This window comes from Oncorhynchus masou, chromosome 22, assembly GCF_036934945.1.
Source record: "Oncorhynchus masou masou isolate Uvic2021 chromosome 22, UVic_Omas_1.1, whole genome shotgun sequence".
Classification (NCBI taxonomy): domain Eukaryota; kingdom Metazoa; phylum Chordata; class Actinopteri; order Salmoniformes; family Salmonidae; genus Oncorhynchus; species Oncorhynchus masou.
Genome location: NC_088233.1, coordinates 51,128,562 through 51,155,206, shown reverse-complemented (window position 1 = coordinate 51,155,206; position 26,645 = coordinate 51,128,562). Strand labels below are relative to the sequence as shown.

The 26,645-nt window shown below is 41.5% G+C and overlaps 1 protein-coding gene across 7 annotated transcripts in view; it reads left to right on the top strand.

Annotated features, from left to right (window-relative positions):
* LOC135509674 (AP-3 complex subunit beta-2) overlaps positions 1-26,645 on the top strand; it is a 96,190-nt gene that overhangs the window by 34,718 nt on the left and 34,827 nt on the right. For all 7 annotated transcript variants that reach the window (XM_064930531.1, XM_064930534.1, XM_064930532.1 and 4 more), the window contains exons 2-13: positions 12,245-12,320; positions 21,506-21,580; positions 22,088-22,183; positions 22,458-22,618; positions 22,723-22,789; positions 23,068-23,250; positions 23,361-23,567; positions 23,672-23,769; positions 24,736-24,790; positions 24,959-25,030; positions 25,136-25,198; positions 25,373-25,505. In XM_064930531.1, coding sequence (XP_064786603.1) covers positions 12,245-12,320; positions 21,506-21,580; positions 22,088-22,183; positions 22,458-22,618; positions 22,723-22,789; positions 23,068-23,250; positions 23,361-23,567; positions 23,672-23,769; positions 24,736-24,790; positions 24,959-25,030; positions 25,136-25,198; positions 25,373-25,505 — 1,286 coding nt within the window. The remainder of the gene's footprint in view (positions 1-12,244; positions 12,321-21,505; positions 21,581-22,087; positions 22,184-22,457; positions 22,619-22,722; positions 22,790-23,067; positions 23,251-23,360; positions 23,568-23,671; positions 23,770-24,735; positions 24,791-24,958; positions 25,031-25,135; positions 25,199-25,372; positions 25,506-26,645) is intronic.

The window sequence follows — 26,645 nt, the reverse complement described above, 5'->3', positions numbered from 1 at the left end:
GGTAGCATCATGCTATGAGGATGCTTTTCAGTGGCAGGGATTGGGAGACTAGTAAGGATAGAGGGAACAATGAATGGAGCCAAATACAGGCAAATCCTTGATGAAAACCTGCTTCAGAGTGCAATCAACCTTAGACTGGGACGAATATTTACCTTCCAACAGGGCAATGACCCCAAGCCTACAGTCAAAGTAATGCTGGAATGGCTTCAGAACAAGAATGTGAAAGTCGTTAAGTAGCCCAGCCAAAGCCCAGACTTGAATCTCATCGAAAATCTGTGGAAAAACTTGAAGATTGCTGTTCACCGCCGCTCCCCATCTAATTTAACAGAGCTTGAGAAAAGCTGCAAAAAAAAATGGGAGAAATCCCCAAATCCAGATGTGCAAAACTGATACAGACTTTACCCAAAATGACACAAAGGTGTAATCCCCACCAATTGTGCTTCTACAAAGTGTTGACTCAGGGGTGTGAATACTTATGTAAAATAGATATTTCAGTATTTCATTTTCAATAAAGTTGCAGAAATAAAATAAAAATTCACTTTGTCATTATGGGGTATTGTGTGTAGATGGGTGAGGGGATTTTGAATTCAGGCTGTAACAAAAAATGTGGAATAAGTCAAGGGGTATGAATACTTTCTGAAGACACTGTACATATCTAATGATGCGAGTAGTATCAAAACAACAGATCCCAAACACAGCTGTTAGGTGACATGCACACACACACACACACACACACACACACACACACACACACACACACACACACACACACACACACACACACACACACACACACACACACACAGCTAAATAGTATCAGAAATGGTCATTGTCAATGTACTGTGCTGCTGCAGACCCAGACCTACACACACAGAAGCATCCACTCTCACAAACAAGTCCACTACCACATACTACCACTACCACATGCAAAAACCTATGCGAATATTCACATTCATTCAAACAGATACACATGGTAAAGAAACAAACAGTTATACACACAAAACCATGTGTTTTGTAACAGCCCTAATTTACATTGACATTTGCAATAATCAGATGTAGAACATTATGAAAAGCAAACTGAATATGAGAACAAAGTTGATTTAAATGATTTAATTAGAGATACTTGTCACTCATCATCAAAAGACTGCTGCACATTTGATCAGTTCCAGGTTAAACTTGTTTGGACTTGTGTATATCTGGAAGCCTTTAAAATAACAGTATATCAAAGTTTATCAGTCTCTCAATTTAAAAATCACGTATGGAATAATAGATTGAGGATCATCCACTGAACCACTGATGACAGGAAACTATTGAAGTGAGCTTCATATCAAAGGTGCAATATGCAGAAATCACTTTTTTTGTAAATATGTATGCCAGTAATATTTTGGATTACTTTTTTGATTGTTTTCAAGCCACGTGTCCAATAGTTCGTATTAGCTAGCTAATGTTAACGTTAACTAATAGCTTGTCAGCACACTGCTGACAAGAGTGTGCAAAACTGTCATCAAGGCAAAGGGTGGCTACTTTGAAGAATCTCAAATATGAAATATATTGTGTGATTTGTTGAACTTTTTTTTGCTTACTACATGATTGCAAAAATGTTATTTCATAGTTTTGATGTCTTCACTATTATTCTACAATGTAGAAAATAGTAAAAATAAAGAAAAACCCTTGAATGAGTATGTGTGTCCAAACTTTTGACTGGTACTGTATATTTACAAAAAATTACAATGCATTACATTTACATTACATTTAAGTCATTTGGCAGACGCTCTTATCCAGAGCGACTTACAAATTGGTGAATTCACCTTATGACATCCAGTCAGAAAGTGTTCAGACCACTTCACTTTTTTCCATATTCTGTTACATTACAGCATTATTCTAAAATGTGGATAAAATATTTTCCCCCTCATCAATCTACACACAACACGTAATCATGACAAAGCGAAAAAAAGGTTGCAAATCTTTTGAAAATAAAAACCTGAAATATCGTATTTACATAAGTATTCAGACCCTTTGCTATGAGACTCGAAATTGAGCTCAGGTGCATCCAGTTTACATTGATCATCCTTGATGTTTCTACAACTTGATTGGTGTCCACCTGTGGTAAATTCAATTGATTGGACATGATTTGGAAAGGCACACACCTGTCTATATAAGGTTGGCAGTTCGTGTCAGAGCAAAAACCAAGCCATGAAATCAAATTAATTCTCCGTAGAGCTGCGAGACAGGATTGTGTCGAGGCACAGATCTGGGTATGGGTACCAAAAAATGTCTGCAGCATTGAAGGTCCCCAAGAACACAGTGGCCTCCATCATTCTTAAATGGAAGAAGTTTGGAACCACCAAGACTCTTCCTAGAGCTGGCCACCCGGCCAAAGTGAGCAATCTGGGTAGAAGGGCCTTGGTCAGGGAGGTGACCAAGAACCCGATGGTCACTCTGACAGAGCTCCAGAGTTCCTCTGTGGAGATGGGAGAACCCTTCCAGAAGGACAACCATTTCTGCAGCACTCCACCAATCAGGCCTTTATGGTACCATTCCTCAGTGAAGGCACATGACAGCGCACTTGGAGTTTGACAAAAGGCACAAAAGGGACTCACAGACCATGAGTAACAAGATTCTCTGTACTGATGAAATCAAGATTGAACTCTTTGGCCTGAATGCCAAGCGTCATATCTGGAGGAAACCTGGCACCATCTCTACGGTGAAGCATAGTGGTGGCAGAATCATGCTGCGGCTATCTCAAGGATGATCAATGGAAACGGGATGCACCTGAGCTCAATTTCGAGTCTTATGGCAAAAGGTCTGAATACTTATGTAAATAAGGTATATCCGTTTTAAAAATATTTTAATACATTTGCAAACATTTCTAAAAACACTTTCATTATGGGGTTTTCTATGTAGAGTTAAGGAATCTTTTTTTTGATTGAAATCATTTTTAGATTAAGGCTGTAACTTAACAAAATGTGGAAAAAGGGAAAGGGTCTGAATACTTTCCAGATGCACTGAAAGGGGATTGGAAATGAGGCAGACAATTACATTGATAGAAGCCACAATCTATCTGCAATATTACAGCTGATGTAAAAATATTTCAAAAAAGAAAGGAAAACTAAAGATATCACTGAATTAAGTATTTTTCACAATTGGGATCCAAATGAAGAATAAAGTACAGTGTCGTCTTGGAAAGTATTAACCTGTTATGTTTTTGAATTTTTGAATTTCACCTTTTTATTTAGTTGAGAACAAGTTCTCATTTACAACTTCGACAAGATGCACGCCCAATTTTTCAGTTTTTGATTTGTTAAAAAGTTTGAAATATCCAATAAATGTCGTTCCACTTCATGATTGTGTCCCACTTGTTGTTGATTCTTCACAAAAAAATACAGTTTTATATCTTTATGTTTGAAGCCTGAAATGTGGCAAAAGGTCGCAAAGTTCAAGGGTCCGAATACTTTCGCAAGGCACTGTAAAGCAAAGCAGTGCGACAAACAACAACACAGAGTTATACATGGAATAAACAAACATACAGTCAATAACACAATAGAAAAAAGTCTATATACAGTGTGTGCAACGGAGGTAAGGCAATAAAGAGGCCATAGTGGCGAAATATTTACAATTTAGCAATTAAACACTGGAGTGATAGATGTGCAGAAGATGAATGTGCAAGTAGAGATACTGGGATACAAAGGAGCAACAACAACAAAAATAACAGTATGAGGTAGGTGGATGGGCTATTTACAGATGGGCTATGTACAGGTGCAGTGATCTGTGAGCTGCTCTGCAGTGATCTGGTGCTTAAAGTTAGTGAGGTAGATATGAGTCTCCAGCTTCAGTGATTTTTGCAATTCGTTCCAGTCATTGGCAGCAGAGAACTGGAAGGAATTGGCTTTGGGGGTGACCAGTGAAATATACCTGCGCGCTACGGATCGGTGCTGCTATGGTGACCAGTGAGCTGAGATAAGGCGAGGCTTTACCTAGCAAAGACTTATAGATGACCTGGAGTCAGTGGGTTTGGCAACGAATATGAAACGAGGGCCATCCAACGATGTAAACATACTTGGTAATAAATCAATGGAATACTGCAGTGGTGAAATGGCAGAAGTTGTGTGTTGTAAGGTGCAGGAGTCTCCCTGCAATTCATGCAGGTGCACCAGCGAGGTTGTCCGGAGAACCCGGGATAGCTCTCCGGTACTCCATGATGTCAAAAATCACAGCGCTCCAGCGCCTCTCCCCTTTCGTTAAAGGACATTTCTTGCAATTTAGCCTGTAATGATAAGAAAATAAGCAACATGAAATTACAGAATGCAGCCAAATACAATGAAAGTTTAGATGCCAATCACCAAATAAGTTCAAAGATGAAAAAGCCTGGAAGGAGGAGAGATGACTAGAAACGATTTGTTTGACCGTTTTATGTGTGGATTAATTGTCGGCGTAGAGGACCTTGTGCATTTCAGGTAAAATAACAACTCAATGTTTATATCCCAGGACAAATTAGCTAGCAACAGCAAGCTAGCTAAACAGGACAGATTAGCGAGCAAGTGCAAGCTCACTAGCTAAATTTGTCATGTCTTGTTATGTCTGTTCCTGTCCTTTCTCTTCACTCTGTCTCTCTCTGCTGGTCTTTTTAGGTTACCTTCTCTGTCTCTCATTCTTCAGCTGTTCTACATCTCCCCTAACTAGCTCATTCACTCTTTCACACCTGTTCTCTCTTCCCCCTCTGATTAGGTCTCTATTTCTCTCTCTGTTCCTGCTACTTTCAGGGTCTGATTCTTGTTTGTGTTTTTGATGCCAGAAGCAAGCTGTCGTCGCGTTTGCTTCCACCTTGTCCTATCCTGTCGGAGTCTGCCTGGCAGGTGCATCCTGCATTATACTAACGTTCTTTTTGTTCCATTGACTACGTTGGAAGAGGATTTATGCCATTCCTGTTTTTTCATTAAAGAACTCTGTTTTCTGTTAAAACCGCTTTTGGGTCTTCACTCAAGTACATAACAAAATTGCCATAAATGTTTAATGCTTTTCGACCTGTTCTCAAAATAATGTAATTGGTTTAGAGTTTGTTTTGATATTTTAACCTGTGTGTCGTGATCGCGTTTGGTGTAGGGGGACAAAATAAATGTATGCACGATGGCGACCTCGCGCAGCCTGTTTGGGTTCCATGTTATGAGGCATAACCCCAGACTTTTGAAATTACATAAGAGCTTGCTTCAGTGCAGTCAATGAAGCACACAACCACAGGGAAATATGTATTGGATGAGGTTAATAAGTTTGTGGCAAAGCTGGGACTGAGTTTTGAAAAGTTATCTAGTGTGACCACTGATGGGTGCCCAAACTAGACAGGAAAAAACGTTGGCCTTTTGAGAAGGATACAAGATCAAGTAGCTGAGCTGAACCCAGATCAGAAAATTATTTTCCTGCATTGCATTATTCATCAGGAGGTGCTCTGGAAATGAGCCTTGTTGTGGATACAGTCACTAAAGTGGTAAACCTCATAAGAGCAAAATCTTTAAACCACAGGCAGTTTGTCTCACTGTTGGAAGAGACAGGGTTGGGTCATGCAGATCTCCCCTACCACACAAACATAAGATGGCTGAGTTTGGGAAAGGTGCTTAAAAGGTGTGGGACCTGAAGTCAGAGAGTTGCTGAATTTTTGCAAATGAAAGGAAAATATGTGGAATTCCCACAACCTCAAGATAAAGAATGGTTGGCTGATTTTGCCTTCACTGTGGATATCATGGCATCATGAATGAACTGAATTCCAAACTAGAAGGGAAGGGCCTTTTTGCACATCAGATGTACTGCCTTGTCAAAGCCGTCAAGGGAAAATTACTCCTCCTGAACCGCCAAGTAGAATCTAACGATCTCATCCACCTTCCGACACTACTAGTCTGTTCCCTATCAGATGACCAGCGGGAGAAGTATACATCGCTGCTGCGTGCTTTGAACGGTGAGTTTTCTCTCCGTTTTGAGGATTTAAAAAGCCTGGAAAATGACATGCTGTTGGTTTCCTCTCCTTTCACCTTCAACATGGATAACGCTCCCACTGACATGCAACTTGAGCTTATTGATCTTCAGTCTGATGCAATGATTGGAGAACTATTCAAAACAATGTCACTGATGAGGTTCTATGCATCTCTCGTTTAACAAAACTTTCCAAAGATTAGGGGTCATGCCCAGAAGATGTTTGTACTGTTTGGGTCAACCTATGTATGTGAACAGACATTTTCAGTGATGAAATATAACAAGTCAAGGCACAGATCATCTCTTACTGACTCTCACCTCTCAGCAATTCTGTGCATAGCAACGTCAGAAACTATACCTGACTTCACTACTCTAGTCAATGCCCATCAGACTTCACTCCTCACATTGACTAGTTTAATGTAATGAGCTCTCTCTCTTTCTTGTGTTTTTGTGCATACCCGTTAATAAATCTTCTTCGGGATCGGTGTCCCTTCCACAGGATGGTTGAGCTAACGTAGGCTAATGTGATTAGCATGAGGTTGTAACATAGACATATCTGATATTGGCAGAAAGCTTAAATTCTTGTTAATCTAACTGCACTGTCCAATTTACAGTAGCTATTACAGTGAAATAATACCATGCTATTGTTTGAGGAGAGTGCACAAATTTGAACATGGAAAGTTATTAATCAACCAATTAGGGACATTTGGGGAGTCTTGATACAACATTTTGAACAGACATGCAATGGTTCATTGGATCAGTCTAAAACTTTACACATACACTGCTGCCATCTAGTGGGCAAAATCTAAATTGTACCTGGGCTGGAATAATACATTATGGCCTTTCTCTTGCATCTCAAAGATGATGGTACCAAAAAATACAGAAGAACGGTTGGTTTTTTCTTTGTATTATCTTTTACCAGATCTATTGTGTTATATTCGCCTACATTCCTTTCAAATTTCCACAAACTGCAAAGTGTTTCCTTTCAAATGGTACCAAGAATATGCATATCCTTGCTTCAGGGCCTGAGCTACAGGCAGTTAGATTTGGGTATGTCATTTTAGGCGAAAATTGAAAAAAAGGGGCGGATCCTTAAGAGTTAACAAGAGTTCTGTCCATGTTGCTGAATGCACAGTGTACTTTTCCTTCCGTGTACTTTTCCCACCCCTCCATTCATTGCATGTTTAAAAATGAAAATATCTACCAAAAGGAGAAAACATAGAAGTGGTTTATTTCTGTGCATGTTAAAAAGTAAAATAAGTAGCATATCTGGATGTGATTTACAGTAGATATATCTGTTAACACAGTCATACACATGATGTATAATCATGTAATATGATTCTGGCCCACGATGGCAAAAATCTATTCTAATGTGGCCCTCCATGTAAAATAATTGCCCAGGCCTGTGCTACGTCATCCCAGCGGCGACAACCAATGAGAGCTGGGGTTTCTGGGATATCGTGTTCAAATCTAGAAAAAAATATTGCATTCTTGCCAGAGGGGTCTCTAAAAACAATGTACACACAGTTACGCAGTGCAGATTTAAGAACGGGAAGCTTAGAAATAGCACACAGAGCAGATCTACCGCTTCTTAGACTTGTTTTCAATGAGAATGACAGATCTATAACTCACATTTCTATGTGAAGTTTTGGTTGCGTCGCCCAAAAAGTTACAGCTTGAACTAACATTGGAACAGTGTGCTCCACCACATTGCATTGCAATGCTGTTGACTTTGAATGTGCTTGAGTGTTGAAGACTTGCATCCAAACATCCCAGTAATTATTATAATTAGCAGAGGAACAGAAACAGCAATATGATTTAATATACACATTAAAACTCATACTGCAAAGAAGTTAATGTCCTTGAGCAATACTAATGGAAGAATGCTTTTTAAACGGACTACGTATTATTAGGTCAGAGTTTTGTTTGTATGAATGCATGCAGTAGTGTATTGATCAGAAATGGCTTGGACCTCGTCCCCGGGCTCAATTGGTTCAACAGAGTGAGAGCCGGCTTGGGGGATGAGATTACTTATACATGGGCTAGTTTACTGGAATAAGTAATCTCATGAGTTTCTGCCAAACAGGTAAGATAATCAGGCCATGGTTAAAAATGATCAATTGTTCCTATTCTCATAGGATTTGTAGAGAATCTCTGTGTAGCATATAATAAAAATCCATTTGGAAGATATTGTGTGTGTGTGTGTGTGTGTGTAGGGAGGTGAGGGGGAAGAGAAAATATCACCGCAGATCCCCTCAGCATGATTCTAAGCCCACACGTGTTGCAGCTAGTCTGTCCCCATTGCCACTCGCATGGATGACAGATGAACAAATCTCCCTCACGCTGGCCCAATGAAAAACCCATCTCCTTTCACATTCAGCAGGCTCTCAGCAAATGGGGCTGCTATTTAGAGAAAAGATGTGTCCCAAATGGCACCATAGTCCCTATTGAGTGCACTACATTTGACCAGGGCCCTTAGTGCTCTGGTCAAAAGTAGTGCATAGGGAATAGGCTGTGATTTGGGATGGAACCAAGGTCTTTGTGTCTTTGCTCCCCAAATGGTCCATGAACACATTAAGACGGAACAGATCAAATAGCTACATATTAGGAATTTTACAGAACCATTTCAGGCTGGCCTGGACGGACTATAAATGTATCAATGTGATATCATCCTCTTTTTGGATAGAATTCAAGTGTCTTTATGCATGAGTGTTTCGTTGTAAGCTTTTACCACATAGGAGTGTAAGTGTGATATTGAGAAGGTACTACTACAGTACAGCATGTATAGATTAAGTGAATGGATCCTAGCACTGAACCCTGTGGGGCACCACAGGTTATGGACTCCTCCCATCTTTCTAATAATGAGGTATTGCTTTCAGTTAGAAAGGAAGGTACAGTACATCCAAACATATTACAGGGGCAGAATGAACAATGACATAGAATGAACAATGACAAGCATTTACAGTAAATTTACAGTAAATTGATGTAAATCGCAATGCACTCTGGATGATTTTAGGCATAACTGGATGATTTTGGGCATAACTGTTAAATGATACCATCAATTCCAAATTAACTTTAGTTTAACAGTAAATTACTGTAAATATTTGCTTTATTTCAAATGGTATTGTAATTCTACTTGACAGAATACAGTACCCTACCGTATTTTTGGAGTGCCAAAAATGTTTTGACCACTAGTGGGTGCATGATATTGTTGTTTTGGGCACATTAACATGTTTTTGGGCATGCCTTGTAAGAGGCTACATTTTGTTGTACCGTTAGTAAGAGTGATGTTCTGGTTTCCTGTACATTACCTTAAAACAGCAATACCACATCTGTGTGCTTTTTCCAGTAATATATTAATATAGGCGGCTTTTAAACAGAGCATGGTCAGTACCAAATCAGTTATGATAGTAAAAGTGCATGAATTACAGGTGATCATGGTCACCGAATGAGATGCTACAAAACTCAAACTTTCGTCAAACTTTAGTCTAACCATTCTCCTAGTTGCTTAAAATGCAATTGTGTACTGTTATGCTACAGTGTCAAATATGAAAATAAAAGCTTATTCCAAATTAAACTAACACCCCCACATCTCTGACATGGTTTAAACCAGTGACACAGTTGGTTTAGGTTCTTTCAATCGCATTCATCTCCTGTCTGCCTTCTTATCTCTGTCTTTTTCTCCCTCCCACTGGGCACAGACATCAATTCAATGTCTATTCCCGTTGGTTCAACGTCATTTCATTGAAATGACGTGGAAACAATGTTGATTCAACCAGTGTGTGCCCAGTGGGTTGAGCTTTCGATAGCGAACTTGCAACATTGTTTCAACTGGGCCCTCACAGTTTTCTGCATGGATGAGCTCGGGACAGACACAGCTGTACTTGTATCACATATTTCAGCCCCTTTTCAGGTGTCCTGGCTTTTCTTTTGACAAAAAAAAGGACATTTGTCAGCAAGACGCATCAAATGAGTTCAGACTGTAGGTCTAATGGCAATCGTCGAATGTCGTTACACGTTTTGGTGTTTTGTAACAGATCTCTTTCCCATCAAACGGCAGGTGCACAGTGCACTGTTTAGATGCTGGAATTCTTTTGGAGTGGACGATTGTGCACCGGTAGCCTACTGTGTTTTTAAAGAGATTTGTTTAACAATCAGATGAGAACATCATGACTGCTTGTGTTAACTCCACATTAAATTGCACTACATGTGTACTGTTAAAATACATGTCTTTTACTATTAGGCCCATAAAAAAAGTGCACGCCAAATAGGAATTCCCATTAAAAAAATGTACCCCCCCGAATGTCACAGTATAATTCACACTCTGCATGTCCTATCTCTTATGCAAAATTAGTTAGCTGGGGTGGGATCTTACTAACGACTCCATTGATCACCTGTGCTACAGAAACGAATGACTGTTGCCATAGAAACACCGTGTGTGTTTTATCTTTCACACAAACTATAGAGTGTTGTGCTGTGGTGTTGGACTGTCTCTCTCAGGGCCTGTTTGGACATCTCCTCAGCCAAGTGTGAATAACAGGCTCCAGGAGGGCTGTGTGTGTGTGTGTGTGTGTGTGTGTGTGTGTGTGTGTGTGTGTGTGTGTGTGTGTGTGTGTGTGTGTGTGTGTGTGTGTGTGTGTGTGTGTGTGTGTGTGTGTGTGTGTGTGTGTGTGTGTGTGTGTGTGTCTGTATGCTTGTGCACATGTGTGTGTACGGGAGCAGGAGCCTTTTTGCGACATGTGCCATCGTGTTGAGGCCTATTTTTACACTGTTCAGGCTTAATTCAGATGAGTATTTAACAGTTAGTGAATATATCCATGAAGAGGGGGAATTCGACTGCGAGTTGCTTGGTCTTCTTCTTTAGTAAAAAAAAAGTTAAAACCATTGTCTTCCATGCTTTCTTTACGGACAGTCATGGTTTTGATTTATTGTCTTATGATGTATTGCTTTATTGCCCCCCTACCTTACACTATTTAGTCTAAACTGGTTTCAATTAGCCGTGAATAGCGTTGTAACTTGGAATTGCGTAGTTACTTAAATAGCATTGTTACTTAGTGCCCACGTTGCTGCTCCTTAGAAGTGTATCGAGGGTGGTGGGGGTGGCACAATGGTAATGATCAGAGATGATGACCAACCCAAACTAATCATTTAACTATTTGCTGAGTATACAGTACCTCTAGACTGAAAGTCAAATAGGCAGTTGTAGTATCAATGAGGCAGATTGGAAAGCATCATCCCTCACAGCCTGTGATATATATTGAGATGGTCACTGCACTTCTAATTGAATAATTCACATAATTCATATCTATCGTCTAGCTTTTTTTCTATATTCTGAGTAAAACATTTAACCAAATTGTCATTGATATACTGTTTCATATCTTCAGACTCGATAGCATGGGATTAAATGTAACCATTGTGCTGTCACTGGGACTGGCTTTGTGGCTTTACTGAACAGGTAGTCTCTCGTGACAGCTTTAAAGGGGCAATCCGCAGTTGAAACAATAACAAAGCTTCCACAATACAGAGTAGAGCCATGATGAGTCAAGCCACTGCAAAAACGTGCTTCGCTACTCAACGTACAGTGCCACAAATAGGTTGGGATTGCTGTTCGAAAGATTTCAGTTAGTTTAACATTGTTAACCTAGACTCATAGCTCTATATTCGATCAAGCCTACATTGCAATATTTATGTAGCATGTCAAATATAGTCTCGGGTGGCCATCCTTCCAAATCTCGTCTCGTGGGTCATTCCAAGAATAGAGTACATTTTGCATCCCTTTGATTTTTTAAAAGTAAGAATTGTGCACCAATATTGAATTGTACCCTTTAATATAGACCACATGGAAAATTCAATACATTATGACATGAATAAAGACTTGCTAAAGTGCAAAAAAATATGGATTTTGACATGTCCCTCATCCTGTTTTTTTCCTACATCTATATTAAATTAGAAAACAAATATGAGTGCTTCTTATTGAAAAATTATGATGGTTTCGTGCCTACTGAACGGGACCCAGAAGTATCTCGTTACCCATCAGCTGCCATAGTTACATGCTCGAGGTAGAAGTTGCTCTCAACCACAGACGCAGATGTCTGTTAGTGTGATCAACTGGGTGTGAAAACGGGGTCATCGGCACTCCACAAACTGTTTTAGCCTGCTGAGCTAAAGCCTTAGGAATAAGCTCAGGGAGCTAAAGTGAGTCTTCAGGTCTCAGACAAGGTTGCTAATTACACCAGAAAGTGGCTAGTCTGGATAACTTAAAGACTCTTCCTTCTTCTTCCCCCAGACATGATGACTTGAAGGAGATGCTGGACAGCAACAAAGACTCCCTGAAGCTGGAAGCTATGAAGAGGATTGTGGCTGTGAGTACTGCTGTCTTCATCTCCACTGTCAAACACCACCATCTTCAACAACAAAAAACTAACTGGGTGAATCTCAGAAGTCTTTCCTTGATTACTCAGGTGGAGGCGAGAAATCAAGCACATGAGGAATCTTTGGAAAAAACGTTCAATATTCTCTCTCTCTCTCTCAAAATAACCAAACGGGAGTAAAAAGAGAAACAGACTCAATACTTTCGAAGAGGATTCACTGTCACCTTGACACCTTCTGTCCATCATAAAAAAATTACTCAAAAAAATGTACTTTCAAATCTGTTTTCAGTGCTTTTGCTGTAATTTTGACATTTTCCACCCCATGTCCTTGGTAAAGTTTCAGATCTTACTCGTTGAGTAATTCTGATTTCTGTAAAAACAGTAGCCCACACTATTTTGGAAATCATAGATGGAATTCATCCTATATCCTTCCATATCTTATATCCTTCTGGTGGTTGATAAAGGGTCATAGTCCAAGCTTCGACAACCACCTTCAAACTTGTGTGAGTTTCCCTCCTGGCTGTCCCAATTAGCACATACGTCAGTGGCACCCTTTGCATTTTCCAATCGATTATCTATTATGAATACAGTAGCTTTTAAAATATTCATGACATTAATTATGTAATTGTAAAGGCAGAACAGTTTATTTTCTGGAGTACACTTTCTCTTTCCTCTTTCGCATAAATCATTTCCTCCTCTGCTACTGTCGAAAATGTGCTCCTGATAACAAGAATAGCCTGAGGTATTGAGGTTGAATATCTGCCGTTCCTAAGACTGATCCCAGACGTCCCATCAAGGACGACAGCTGTAAGAGAAGACGAGAGAATATTCATTATTGGTGTCAGTTTCTTACTACTGAAGCAGACCAGCCGTCACTGCATAATTTATATCTGAGAATAGTTAGAGAGGTGGAGGGGAAAATGAAGCTAGGCCGAGGTAAGTTTGTGGTCAAATATAAGTCCGTTCGACTGCGAATGTAGGTTGCCTGCCGCCAGTACTGTTACACAAAGTATAAGGTTTCATGATCAGTCTACTTTGACAAAAGGATATGATAATTGGTTAACATCTTTTAAAGCCATGCTGTCTTAAAAAAGAATAATATCATCACTGTGTGTCTAAAAAACAAAATACTGTTTAATTTATGAAAATAACTCCAAATACAGGTTTTATCATTTCGCTGAGCCTCCTTATATTTATTTTTATATACACAATCCTTATTGGCGGATATAATCGTCTAGGCCAGGGGTGTCAAAAATACGACCCACGGGCCGAATCCGTCTGTGAGGGTGTCCAATCCGGCCCTCGTGTGGTTTGAGCTTAAAAAATGTGTGTGGGGGCGACAATATACTTTAAAATAAATAAAACTAAATTGAAATTATGTAGAAATGATAATGGACTTCTATTATTACAGTTTCTTGACTGTTTACATCTCACTAATAATCACTCACTGCCAGTGAGCATAGAAAATTCCCCAAATAATAGAGGACTATTTTTAGCAAAAATGTTGATGGCTTTCGAAATATAACTAATTGTCAGCGTGGCCAAATATGGCCCCCAGGGCAAAATGAGTTTGACACCCTGGTCTAGACTCCAGAGTCTACCCTGCTTACCCCTTCAAAGTAGGAGGATGCATATGCAAATCAAATATGTGATGTCATGCTGTGGGCCAAAAACTCCATCTCACCTGAACAGGCTGAAATTCTGGGTGTTTATTTTTTACACTAAAAGGGAATTATCATTTTCAACCTCATAGTGTGGAAATACCATAACAAATCTGATATACAGCCCCACCATTCACTGCAATGGTAGATAGAACTTTTTGGAATAACGCAAATATATAAAAAATATAAACGTTCTCTCACAATCAAAATATTGAATTGGTCCAATCGTTTGTGAGTTATGACATATACAGTTGAAGTCGGAAGTTTACATACTCCTTTGCCAAATACATTTAAACTCAGTTTTTCACAATTCCTGACATTTAATCCTAGTAAAATTTCCCTGTCTTAGGTCAGTTAGGATCATCACTTTATTTTAAGAATGTGAAATGTCAGAATAATAGTAGAAAGAATGATTTATTTCAGCTTTTATTTCTTTCATCACATTCCCAGTGGGTCAGAAGTGTACATACACTCAATTAGTATTTGGTAGCATTGCCTTTAAATTGTTTAACTTGGGTCAAACGTTACGAGTAGCCTTCCACAAGCTTCCCACAATAGGTTGGGTGAATTTTGGCCCATTCCTCCTGACACAGCTGGTGTAACTGAGTCAGGTTTGTAGGCTTCCTTGCTTGCACACGCTTTTTCAGATCTGCCCACAAATTTTCTATGGGATTGAGGTCAGGGCTTTGAGAAGGCCACTCCAATACCTTGACTTTGTTGTCCTTAAGCCATTTTGCCAAAACTTTGGAAGTATGCTTGGGGTCATTGTCCATTTGGAAGACCCATTTGCAACCAAGCTTTAACTTCCTGACTGATGTCTTGAGATGTTGCTTCAATATATCCACATCATTTTACTTCTTCATGATGCCGTCTATTTTGTGAAGTGCACCAGTCCCTCCTGCAGCAATGCACCCCCACAACATGATGCCGCCACCACGGTGCTTCATGGTTGGGATGGTGTTCTTCGGCTTGCAAGCCTCCCCCTTTTTCAGTTCAATTTTTGTTTCATCAGACCAGAGGACATGTCTCCAAAAAGTATGATATTTGTCCCCATGTGCAGTTGCAAACCGTAGTCTGGCTTTTTTATGGCGGTTTGGGAACCGTGGCTTCTTCCTTGCTGAGCGGCCTTTCAGGTTATTTCGATATAGGACTCGTTTTACTGTGGATATCGATACTTTTGTACCTGTTTCCTCCAGCATCTTCATTGTCCTTTGCTGTTGTTCTTGGATTGATTTGCACTTTTCGCACAAAAGTATGTTCATCTCTAGGAGACGGTATGACGGCTGCATGGTCCCATGGTGTTTATACTTGCATACTATTGTTTGTACATATGGACGTGGTACCTTCAGGCGTTTGGAAATTGCTCCCAAGGATCAACCAGTCTTGTGGAGGTCTGTAATTTTTTTCTGAGGTCTTTTGATTTTCCCATGATGTCAAGCAAAGAGGCACTTAGTTTGAAGGTAGGCCTTTAAATACATCCACAGGTACACCTCCAATGGACTCAAATGATGTCAGTTTGCCTATCAAAAGCTTCTAAAGCCATGACATCGTTTTATGGAATTTTCCAAGCTTTTTAAAGGCACAGTCAACTTAGTGTATGTACACTTCTGACCAACTGAAATTGTGATACAGTGAATTGAAATAATCTGTTCCACAGGAGGCTGCTGATTGGAAAAAGGATCATAATAATTGCCAAAACGGTGCAAATGGCTCAACCACATGGAAACCGTGTGTTTGATACCATTCCACTTATTCCGCTCCAGCCATTACCACTCGCTCAACCTCCCCAATTAAGGTGCCACCAACCTCCTGTGGTGGGTTCACAATTTGACCTTTTCTGAGATCTCTGCTAAGCAATGAGGAAAGGCGCTAACCTAATCCTAATTCCGGGGGCAAAAATGGTAACTAGCTATAACTAGTACACACGTGTCCTTCGCCCCTGCCTGTTTGGCAGTGTTTTCCCGCAGCTCTGTTAATGACGGCAAGGGCAGGCGGGAGCGAAGGACACTGTGTGCTAGCTTAGTCAGCTAGTCCTAAATAGGACTCCGGTCCACGACATGTGGGGGCGACACCATGTGCTGGTTCACTAACTAGTAAGCTAGCATACTGTGTCGCAAGCACACAGTGTCGCCCCGGCTGCGGTGTACCAGATTAGTTAGCAGTAGGCAGGGACAACATTGGTAGACAGTGTCCTTTGCCACCACCTGTCGGGCACGGTTTTCTCCGGTACACAGCAGGCGGGGTTACACAATCTGCTAGCTAACTAGCAAGCAAGCACATGGTGTCGCAAACTAGTGTAACAGTGTTGCCTCCGTGCCTCTCCTCGCCCCAACCTGGGCTCGAACCAGGGACCCTCTGCAGACATCAACAACTGACACCCTCGAAGCATCGGGCCCTTGCAGACCAAGGGAAATGACTACTTCAAAGTCTCAGAGCGAGTGACGTCACCGATTTGAAACGCTATTAGCGTGCACCCTGCTAACCATTTGACAACTGTTACACTAGCTAGTTAGCTAGCACATGGTCTCACGCCAGCCTCCCGCCTGCTGTACTAACTGGAAACGGGGCAACCGGTAGACAGTGTCCTCTTGACCCTGCCTGTCGGGCACTGTTTTCCTGCAGTTCTGTTAACGACGGTGAGGGCAGGCGTGAGTGAAGGACGCTCGGATAATACTTTTATTTCCCTTTTGACCCACATTCAAAATGTCACACAAGCATGAAGATGTTATGCTTGAGGGGGGACGTTGATGTAGGAACCAATGGGGTGCTCGAGGGGGGTTGTTCATGAAGGAACCAATGGGGTGCTCGAGGGGGGTTGTTCATGAAGGAACCAATGGGATGCTCGAGGGGGGTTGTTCATGAAGGAACCAATGGGGTGCTTGAGGGGGGACGTTGATGTAGGAACCAATGGGGTGCTCGAGGGGGTTGTTCATGAAGGAACCAATGGGGTGCTCGAGGGGGTTGTTCATGAAGGAACCAATGGGATGCTCGAGGGGGTTGTTCATGAAGGAACCAATGGGGTGCTCGAGGGGGTTGTTCATGAAGGAACCAATGGGATCCTCGAGGGGGTTGTTCATGAAGGAACCAATGGGATGCTCAAGGGGGTTGTTCATAAAGGAACCAATGGGATGCTCAAGGGGGGTTGTTCATGAAGGAACCAATGGGATGCTCGAGGGGGTTGTTCATGAAGGAACCAATGGGGTGCTCGAGGGGGTTGTTCATGAAGGAACCAATGGGGTGCTCGAGGGGGGGTTGTTCATGAAGGAACCAATGGGGTGCTCGAGGGGGGTTGTTCATGAAGGAACCAATGGGATTCTCGAGGGGGTTGTTCATGAAGGAACCAATGGGATGCAAGAATGCCCACATGCAGGAACACCTCGAATTGCGGGCTGCAGTTTACACATTTGTCCATCTTCCCTCTCTGACTGTAGGCTACTTCCTTCATTGCATGGTGTGATCATATCATATATCTAGTAAATTGATAGGGAAAGACTAGTGAGTGTACAACATAACCTCAGCTTCATGGGATGACATATATGGGCTATAAGGATTATTTATGAAATAAATGTATCATTTGATTATAAATTTCATCCAGAAGCCAGCTGACACCGAACATATCCTTGTAAATGAATTTCTGTTGCAGATATAATAGATAGCTTAGGTACTGATGCATGCATCTATTGAAATGTGTTTCATGCTCACATCCAAGTTTTCATTGGGGTAGATCAAATATACTATTATTACCCCCAAATTGCCTTCCTCGAGCGAGCAAGAGAATGTAGACAAATTTTATCAAATGGAAAAGTATTCTTAGCGATGACGTGCAGGAGCTTGCAGGGATTTACTAATTAGCATTTCTGAATCTGAGAGGAAATAGAGCTGAATATATTGATAAGTCACCTTGTCCTAGAGAGATTTACATGGTTAGCAAAACATCACGCCAGTGTAAGCCGACACGAAACACAGCCCTTATTTTCTAAAATTCCCTATGGGAAAAATGAATGGTGTAAAAACCATGTCCCTGTTTGGCTGCTAGGGTTTATGGGTATTATGGCACCTCCACCGTGGGGCTCTATTGCGCTCCACCGTGGGGCTCTATATTCCAAATTCAAACTAAATACATCAGCGACATAATTTAGGAGATTAAGGTTGTGAACACACTGTTTCTGATCAGATCGACAATTATCTTCAAATGTATTTGTGTGGCTATGATGCCATCTTTAGAGCACAGGATTGTCTGCTTGGTTTCCAGAGCATTGAAAGAGAGATAAATAGGCTACTACCGAGGTCTGATGATGCTTCTGACAATATAGTAGGCTAAAAGGCGTGTTGTGGTGTGCAAAATTCTGATGTAGGCTATTTTGAAAACTGCCGGTGTGTTGTGTTTTATGAGCAGCCCACTCCTGCGTGTGCTGTTGCTTAAACTGGTGGCTTTTTCCTCTTTGATGGGCAGCGATCTCAGAAAAGGTCAAATTGTGAACCAGCGACCTAAAATGTATCATATAAAATGTATATGCCATATCTCACAATCGATTGGACTTATCCAATTTAGTATTTTTGTTGTGACAGAGCGTTTATATTTTTCGTAGATTTGCGAAGATATATCTAGTAGTGCAGTGAGTGGCGGGCTTATTAACCGTGCGACGACCTGGTCTCAGAGCATTTCGTATTATTCTGTACGTAATTCAGAGAAACCAATTTAGTATGATATGTTACGTTTGGTATGGTTACATAAAACAGATGATTACTTAAGTCAACAACGATAGGAGGGTGGTTGGTCGGTGTGGATAAACGTCTAGCAAACCCAAAGTTATTTTTTGGTGTTGTGGAGCTGCGTGCACAGTGATGAGGTCATCAGTCAGCAACGAGGAAATGTCACCATGAAATTGCTCAGAGAACAGGCTACATCCATCTGCCCAGGGATGACTTCAGTATTGTCACCATGTTACGTGACAACAGCTACATCTCATTGTGTGTGTGATATCATATTGCTGGGTTTATCCGTTTACAGACGGATTCGGCCCGTGGGTCGTATTTTTGACACCCCTGGCCTAGACGATTATATCCGCCAATAAGGATTGTGTATATAAAAATAAATATAAGGAGGCTCAGCGAAATGATAAAACCTGTATTTGGAGTTATTTTCATAAATTAAACAGTATTTTGTTTTTTAGACACACAGTGATGATATTATTCTTTTTTAAGACAGCATGGCTTTAAAAGATGTTAACCAATTATCATATCCTTTTGTCAAAGTAGACTGATCATGAAACCTTATACTTTGTGTAACAGTACTGGCGGCAGGCAACCTACATTCGCAGTCGAACGGACTTATATTTGACCACAAACTTACCTCGGCCTAGCTTCATTTTCCCCTCCACCTCTCTAACTATTCTCAGATATAAATTATGCAGTGACGGCTGGTCTGCTTCAGTAGTAAGAAACTGACACCAATAATGAATATTCTCTCGTCTTCTCTTACAGCTGTCGTCCTTGATGGGACGTCTGGGATCAGTCTTAGGAACGGCAGATATTCAACCTCAATACCTTTTTTTCTCTCGAACATCATTGCATATGCAATAGAACAGCAGAATGTGTATTACAGTGGAGGCTGGTGGGAGAAGCTATAGGAGGACGGGCTCATTGTAATGTCTAGAACTGAATACATTTTTACCATATCAAACATATGAAATCATGTGTTTGACTCCATTCCATATGGACATAATTTCTTCTTTAAAGCCCACACTGTCATTTGAGATTCAGGCTACTGTCATTTGCTATGTACAGTGCCTTGCGAAAGTATTCGCCCCCCTTGAACTTTGCGAACTTTTGCCACATTTCAGGCTTCAAACATAAAGATATAAAACTGTATTTTTTTTGTGAAGAATCAACAACAAGTGGGACACAATCATGAAGTGGAACAACATTTATTGGATATTTCAAACTTTTTTAACAAATCAAAAACTGAAAAATTGGGCGTGCAAAATGATTCATCACCCTTAAGTTAATACTTTGTAGCGCCACCTTTTGCTGCGATTACAGCTGTAAGTCGCTTGCGGTATGTCTCTATCAGTTTTGCACATCGAGAGACTGAAATTTTTTCCCATTCCTCCTTGCAAAACAGCTCGAGCTCAGTGAGGTTGGATGGAGAGCATTTGTGAACAGCAGTTTTCAGTTCTTTCCACAGATTCTCGATTGGATTCAGGTCTGGACTTTGACTTGGCCATTCTAACACCTGGATATGTTTATTTTTGAACCATTCCATTGTAGATTTTGCTTTATGTTTTGGATCATTGTCTTGTTGGAAGACAAATCTCCGTCCCAGTCTCAGGTCTTTTGCAGACTCCATCATGTTTTCTTCCAGAATGGTCCTGTATTTGGCTCCATCCATCTTCCCATCAATTTTAACCATCTTCCCTGTCCCTGCTGAAGAAAAGCAGGCCCAAACCATGATGCTGCCACCACCATGTTTGACAGTGGGGATGGTGTGGTCAGGGTGATGAGCTGTGTTGCTTTTACGCCAAACATAACGTTTTGCATTGTTGCCAAAAAGTTCCATTTTGGTTTCATCTGACCAGAGTACCTTCTTCCACATGTTTGGTGTGTCTCCCAGGTGGCTTGTGGCAAACTTTAAACAACACTTTTTATGGATATCTTTAAGAAATGGCTTTCTTCTTGCCACTCTTCCATAAAGGCCAGATTTGTGCAATATACGACTGATTGTTGTCCTATGGACAGAGTCTCCCACCTTAGCTGTAGATCTCTGCAGTTCATCCAGAGTGATCATGGGCCTCTTGGCTGCATCTCTGATCAGTCTTCTCCTTGTATGAGCTGAAAGTTTAGAGGGACGGCCAGGTCTTGGTAGATTTGCAGTGGTCTGATACTCCTTCCATTTCAATATTATCGCTTGCACAGTGCTCCTTGGGATGTTTAAAGCTTGGGAAATCTTTTTGTATCCAAATCCGGCTTTAAACTTCTTCACAACAGTATCTCGGACCTGCCTGGTGTGTTCCTTGTTCTTCATGATGCTCTCTGCGCTTTTAACGGACCCCTGAGACTATCACAGTGCAGGTGCATTTATACGGAGACTTGATTACACACAGGTGGATTGTATTTATCATCATTAGTTATTTAGGTCAACATTGGATCATTCAGAGATCCTCACTGAACTTCTGGAGAGAGTTTGCTGCACTGAAAGTAAAGGGGCTGAATAATTTTGCACGCCCATTTTTTCAGTTTTTGATTTGTTAAAAAAGTTTGAAATATCCAATAAATGTCGTTCCACTTCATGATTGTGTCCCACTTGTTGTTGATTCTTCACAAAAAAATACCTTTATGTTTGAAGCCTGAAATGCGGCAAAAGTTCGCAAAGTTCAAGGGGGCCGAATACTTTCGCAAGGCACTGTATTTGAGTGTTCATCATTTCTCACTAATCCAATAACATACGGCTAAATGGATGGTTTTGACAATGCAGTCCAGTGTGTGACTGTTCTGTACTGGGTTTGTGATCCCCAGATGATCGCCAGAGGGAAGAATGCCTCGGACCTCTTCCCAGCAGTGGTGAAGAATGTGGCCTGCAAGAACATAGAGGTAAGTCTTGGAGCCTGCCAGCCATCCCACATATACTGTTGCATGAAGTTGAGTTCACATATACATAGATTCTTCAGGGGGGTACTGGCTGGCCCGAGTGTTACTTTTTTAGATCTTTGAGCCGTGCATAGGCCTATATATCAAACTGTTAATACCTTCATTGGAGAAATTGCCTGTTATTTTCATTTTGTAAACTGTCTCAAGCAGACAATGAAGCAAACAATATAGAGGCACAAGAGTAGTTGAACGCTTGGCAATGTTTAGGTTGTCTTGCATCCAGACTGAATATTGCTCTGTTTCATGTGAAACAAGGTGTGGATGCGAGGCAAATATTAAGGTGATGGTTTTTCTTATAGACTGCCTATGAATGCCAGTGAATGGCAATGAATAGAAGCATAGTAGATTGATAAATGGCAGGTTTTGGGGAATATATCCAATGGTGTGTTGTACGGTCATGTCTCAAGTTCCCCCCCTCTCTCCTCTTCCCCGACCTCTTCACTATCTCAGGTGAAGAAGCTGGTCTATGTGTACCTGGTGCGCTATGCTGAGGAGCAGCAGGATCTGGCTCTGCTCTCCATTTCAACCTTTCAGAGAGGCCTGAAGGTCAGTCACCTTGCCCATAACCACAGATCTAGCATTAGATATCCTACCCCTGATCCTAACCTTAACCATTGGAGGGAGACAAAGATATCCCAGCAGTAAATCATAGCATATGTATAATAAAGGAAGTAATTTGAGTTAATTGAGTCATACAATGATCTCTTAACATTTCTCTCTCTCTCTCTCTCTCTCTCTCTCTCTCTCTCTCTCTCTCTCTCTCTCTCTCTGTCTCCCTCTCTCTGTTTCTCGCTGTCTCTCTCTCTGTCTGTCTTTCTAGGACCCTAACCAGTTGATCCGGGCCAGTGCTCTGCGTGTGCTCTCCAGCATCAGAGTCACCATTATTGTCCCTATCATGATGCTGGCCATCAAAGAGGCTGCCTCCGACATGTCCCCCTATGTGAGGAAGACGGCAGCTCACGCCATCCCTAAACTCTACAGGTATAACATGGGGGGGATGTCTGTACAAAAGAGATATAGACAGAAAGAGAGAGATAGAATCCAGCTCCTTGACTTCCTGACACATGTCTGTTGTCTCCTCTCAGCTTGGACCCAGAGCAGAAGGACTGTCTGATTGAGGTCATTGAGAAGCTCCTGGCTGATAAAACCACAGTAGGTTAAATATTTCCCATTAGCCAACTCTGTACGCTCTTTACAAGGGAAACTATGACTGAAAACTTAAGCTCAGTTAAACCCATATTCTGCTTTAGCCTATTGGTGGCATTACAGGCTTGCGTGAATGGTACCATATCAGGTTGTGTTAAGTGTGAAAATGATACTGATGTGCCAATTTTCATGCCTCTGCCAAAGTCAACATATGGCCATTTTTTGAGCTTAAGGTATCTTCTACAGGACTTAGAGAATTTCTCTCCCTCTGACTGTGCCTGCAGCTAGTGGCAGGTAGTGTTGTCATGGCCTTTGAGGAGGTGTGCCCTGAGCGCATAGACCTGATCCATAAGAACTACCGTAAGCTGTGTAACCTGCTGATCGACGTGGAGGAGTGGGGTCAGGTGGTCATCATCAACATGCTCACTCGCTACGCCCGGACGCAGTTCCTCAACCCCAACATGAACGTGAGTACAGCAGGTCCCCGCATACTGTGTCTTCGTGGTTGTGTGTTTGTTTGTGTGTGGGTGTGCGTGTATCTGTTACTCCACTCATCCCTCCCTCTCTCTCTCTATAGGAATCCCTGTTGGAGGAGGGTGGTGGAGAGAAAGCCTTCTATGGCTCTGATAATGATGACACCGATGATGAGGAAGACAAAGAGGAGAAGGAGAAGAAGAAGACCGAGGCGACTGCCATTGTCAAGAGGAAGCCTTACATCATGGACCCAGACCACCGGCTACTGCTGAGGAATACCAAGCCCCTACTGCAGAGTCGAAACGCAGCAGTGAGTATAATACAACTAATACTACTGCTACGACTTCTACTACTACCAGTACTACTACTATTGTAATGATTATTTCTCTCTTCTTCCTTCTCTCTTCTCACTAGGTGGTGATGGCTGTGGCTCAGCTATATTTCCACCTGGCACCCAAAGCGGAGGTAGGCGTCATTGCCAAGGCTCTGGTGCGCCTCATGAGAAGTCACAGGTCAGTGTCGTCTTTCTTTCCCATTGTCTTCCCAGAGATGGAGTCATTGTAACCGACGTGTTGCCATGACCTCTCTGTACTCGTCGTCATGCTGTATGACGTGAGTCAGTGCTCTCTTTCCATTAGAGAAACTCCACACCCTGTTCTAAATTTGTTAGAGAATTCTCTTATCTACTACATTGTCATAACTTCTATGGTTATATTAGTGTCATTCATTTACATAGGTTGGGTTTTAATTTGACCAGTTTCTCACAGCAGCAAAATAATCCTGCAGCAACAGGGAATGGGAATTATTATGTGGATAATAATTAATGGACATTTTTGTAGGGGTTAATCCATTTGTCATTAGAGCAAATCAAGTCTGATATTTTAGAGGAAATTACTAACTTTAGAAGCCTTGCTAAACCTTGAATAAGCTACAAGTTTGTATTTCACACAACAGGGTGATCACATTAAGATCCTACACCTGTGAATTAGACTTTTTATATTGTTTGAATATTATTAATATAACTCTAATCTAGAGTCCACATGAATGGGGCCATAAGACAAGAACAGGCACAAACAGTAAACAATGTCACAAAAAGCAAGGAAATTGTTGTCTCTCATCCTGCCTGTCTAGCACCTGCTCTTTAGTTTATTTCTGGTGTTGTGGAGCTGCGTGCACAGTGATGAGGTCATCAGTCAGCAACGAGGAAATGTCACCATGAAATTGCTCAGACAACAGGTTCAATCCATCTGCCCAGGGATGACTTCAGTATTGTCACCATGTGACGTGACAACAGCTACGTGTGTGTGTGTGTGTGTGTGTGTGTGTGTGTGTGTGTGTGTGTGTGTGTGTGTGTGTGTGTGTGTGTGCGTGCGTGCGTGCGTGCGTGCGTGCGTGCGTGGAGAGGCAGCTGCATGTAATTAATTATATTAATGTTCTCTCTCGCTCCCTGCCCTCCCCCCCTTTCTATCCCCATGTAGTGAAGTGCAATATGTCGTCCTTCAGAATGTGGCAACAATGTCCATCAAGAGAAGGGTGAGTCATAGCTTCAACAATATCTCCAAAGGGTGCAAAAGGGGTATTGAATGGTAAAATTGATTCCAAATTGTTTAGGGGCTGATTGTTTGGAACCGAGGAGGTACTGCATGGGGTCTGCAGCACGATCTTAAAATTGTACATGTTATTTGTCTCTGTGTTTCCCAGGGGATGTTTGAGCCCTATCTGAAGAGTTTCTACATCCGCTCCACAGACCCAACCCAAATTAAAGTCCTCAAGGTGACCAAACACTTCTCACATTGACATGCTTTCCTTTCGTGTGACAGTATGCTGCAACACGTTGACATTTCAGAACTTTAATTATAGTCTTGATTGTTTTGTCAGCTGGAGGTTTTGACCAATTTGGCCAACGAGACAAATATATCCACCATCCTGAGAGAATTTCAGGTATAGTAAAAATGGTTAAGACTTCTGGTTAGCTTGACTGCCATTTGTGATAAGGATGATCATTTGTTTTGCTTTCCTGTGTCTTTGGATACATTTGTCGCTCGGGGTACATGGTGGTACAGTACACGTCTGCCTACAGTGGGTTAACTTCCTTCCATGTTTTCTCTCTGGCAGACGTACATTAAAAGCAATGATAAGGACTTTGTGGCAGCCACCATCCAGGCCATCGGCCGCTGTGCCACCAACATTGGGGAGGTGAGGGACACCTGTCTCAACGGCCTGGTGCAGCTGCTCTCCAACCGCGATGGTGAGTAGATGTCTTCCCGTTCCGACACACGGGACATTTTTGCATTATCATTGAGACTTCTTTTATCCATAGTTTGGCAATAGTCCAGATGCAAGTCTATTCATGCAACGCAGCCCTCAGGGCCACGCCGCTCCACTAGGTCCATACTGCCACCGTTAATAAACAGCGAGAGGCAGATGTCAGTTAACAGTTCAAAAGGAAAAGAGCACAAAAAAACATGTGAAAAACAAGTCGATCGACGGTCTTAATAATTCGGCATTCATCCCCGTGATTTTATTTCTTCTCTTTTTCTTCTTCTTACAGTAACTATTAACAGTTGAACAGGGGGATGTTGTTTTGTTTTTTCCACTTTGACCATGAAACAAAATCGGATCTTAACACTGTTATATACTCATTTCAATCAAATCTGTATGATAGTAATTTTTCGTAGTCTCAGAGAAAAGGTCCGTCTCTCCATCACCAGGATCTCACGTATCACATCTGTCCAATCATCGACCACGGGCGCCTCTTGTTGTAACCATTTTTTTTTGTCGGGGCTTTCTTACTTGCTACTAGAAGTATCCCAATCAAGTGTTTGCCTAAAGCATCGCTGAGATCAAATGTAATGCACCCTAAATACAGGACCTCCCCTCTGAATGGGACATCAACACTAAATACGGCTTCCATTCCTTTATGGACATCCTGCCAGTATGGAACAAGCTTTGGGCATTCCCAAAATATGTGGTAATGGTTTGCTTCAATAGGCCTTCCTAATCTCCAACACTCCATTCCATTACCCTGGGTGTTAAAGAACGGCATCATATTTTTCCATCCAAATTCCCCACAAGTCAAATAGCTTGTTGATTTCCATTGTAATTGGCATAGGGTTTCCCACTCATCCACAGAAATGACCATGTTAGCCTCCCTTTCCCATTTCTCCTTTTATATACACAGTATAGTGTGTCTTCAGATTTTCAGATTTGTACTTTAAGACGTCATTGTATAGTCTGGAGATAGTTTTGCTGCATGTTTCTGATTTATAAGCAGATATTAATATTTGAATATGGCATGTTCTATAGTCTCAGAGTCCTCCACCTTTTATGATTTCATCAAATCGGTGACATATTTTAAGATATTAATGGAAATCTTCATGTTCTAATC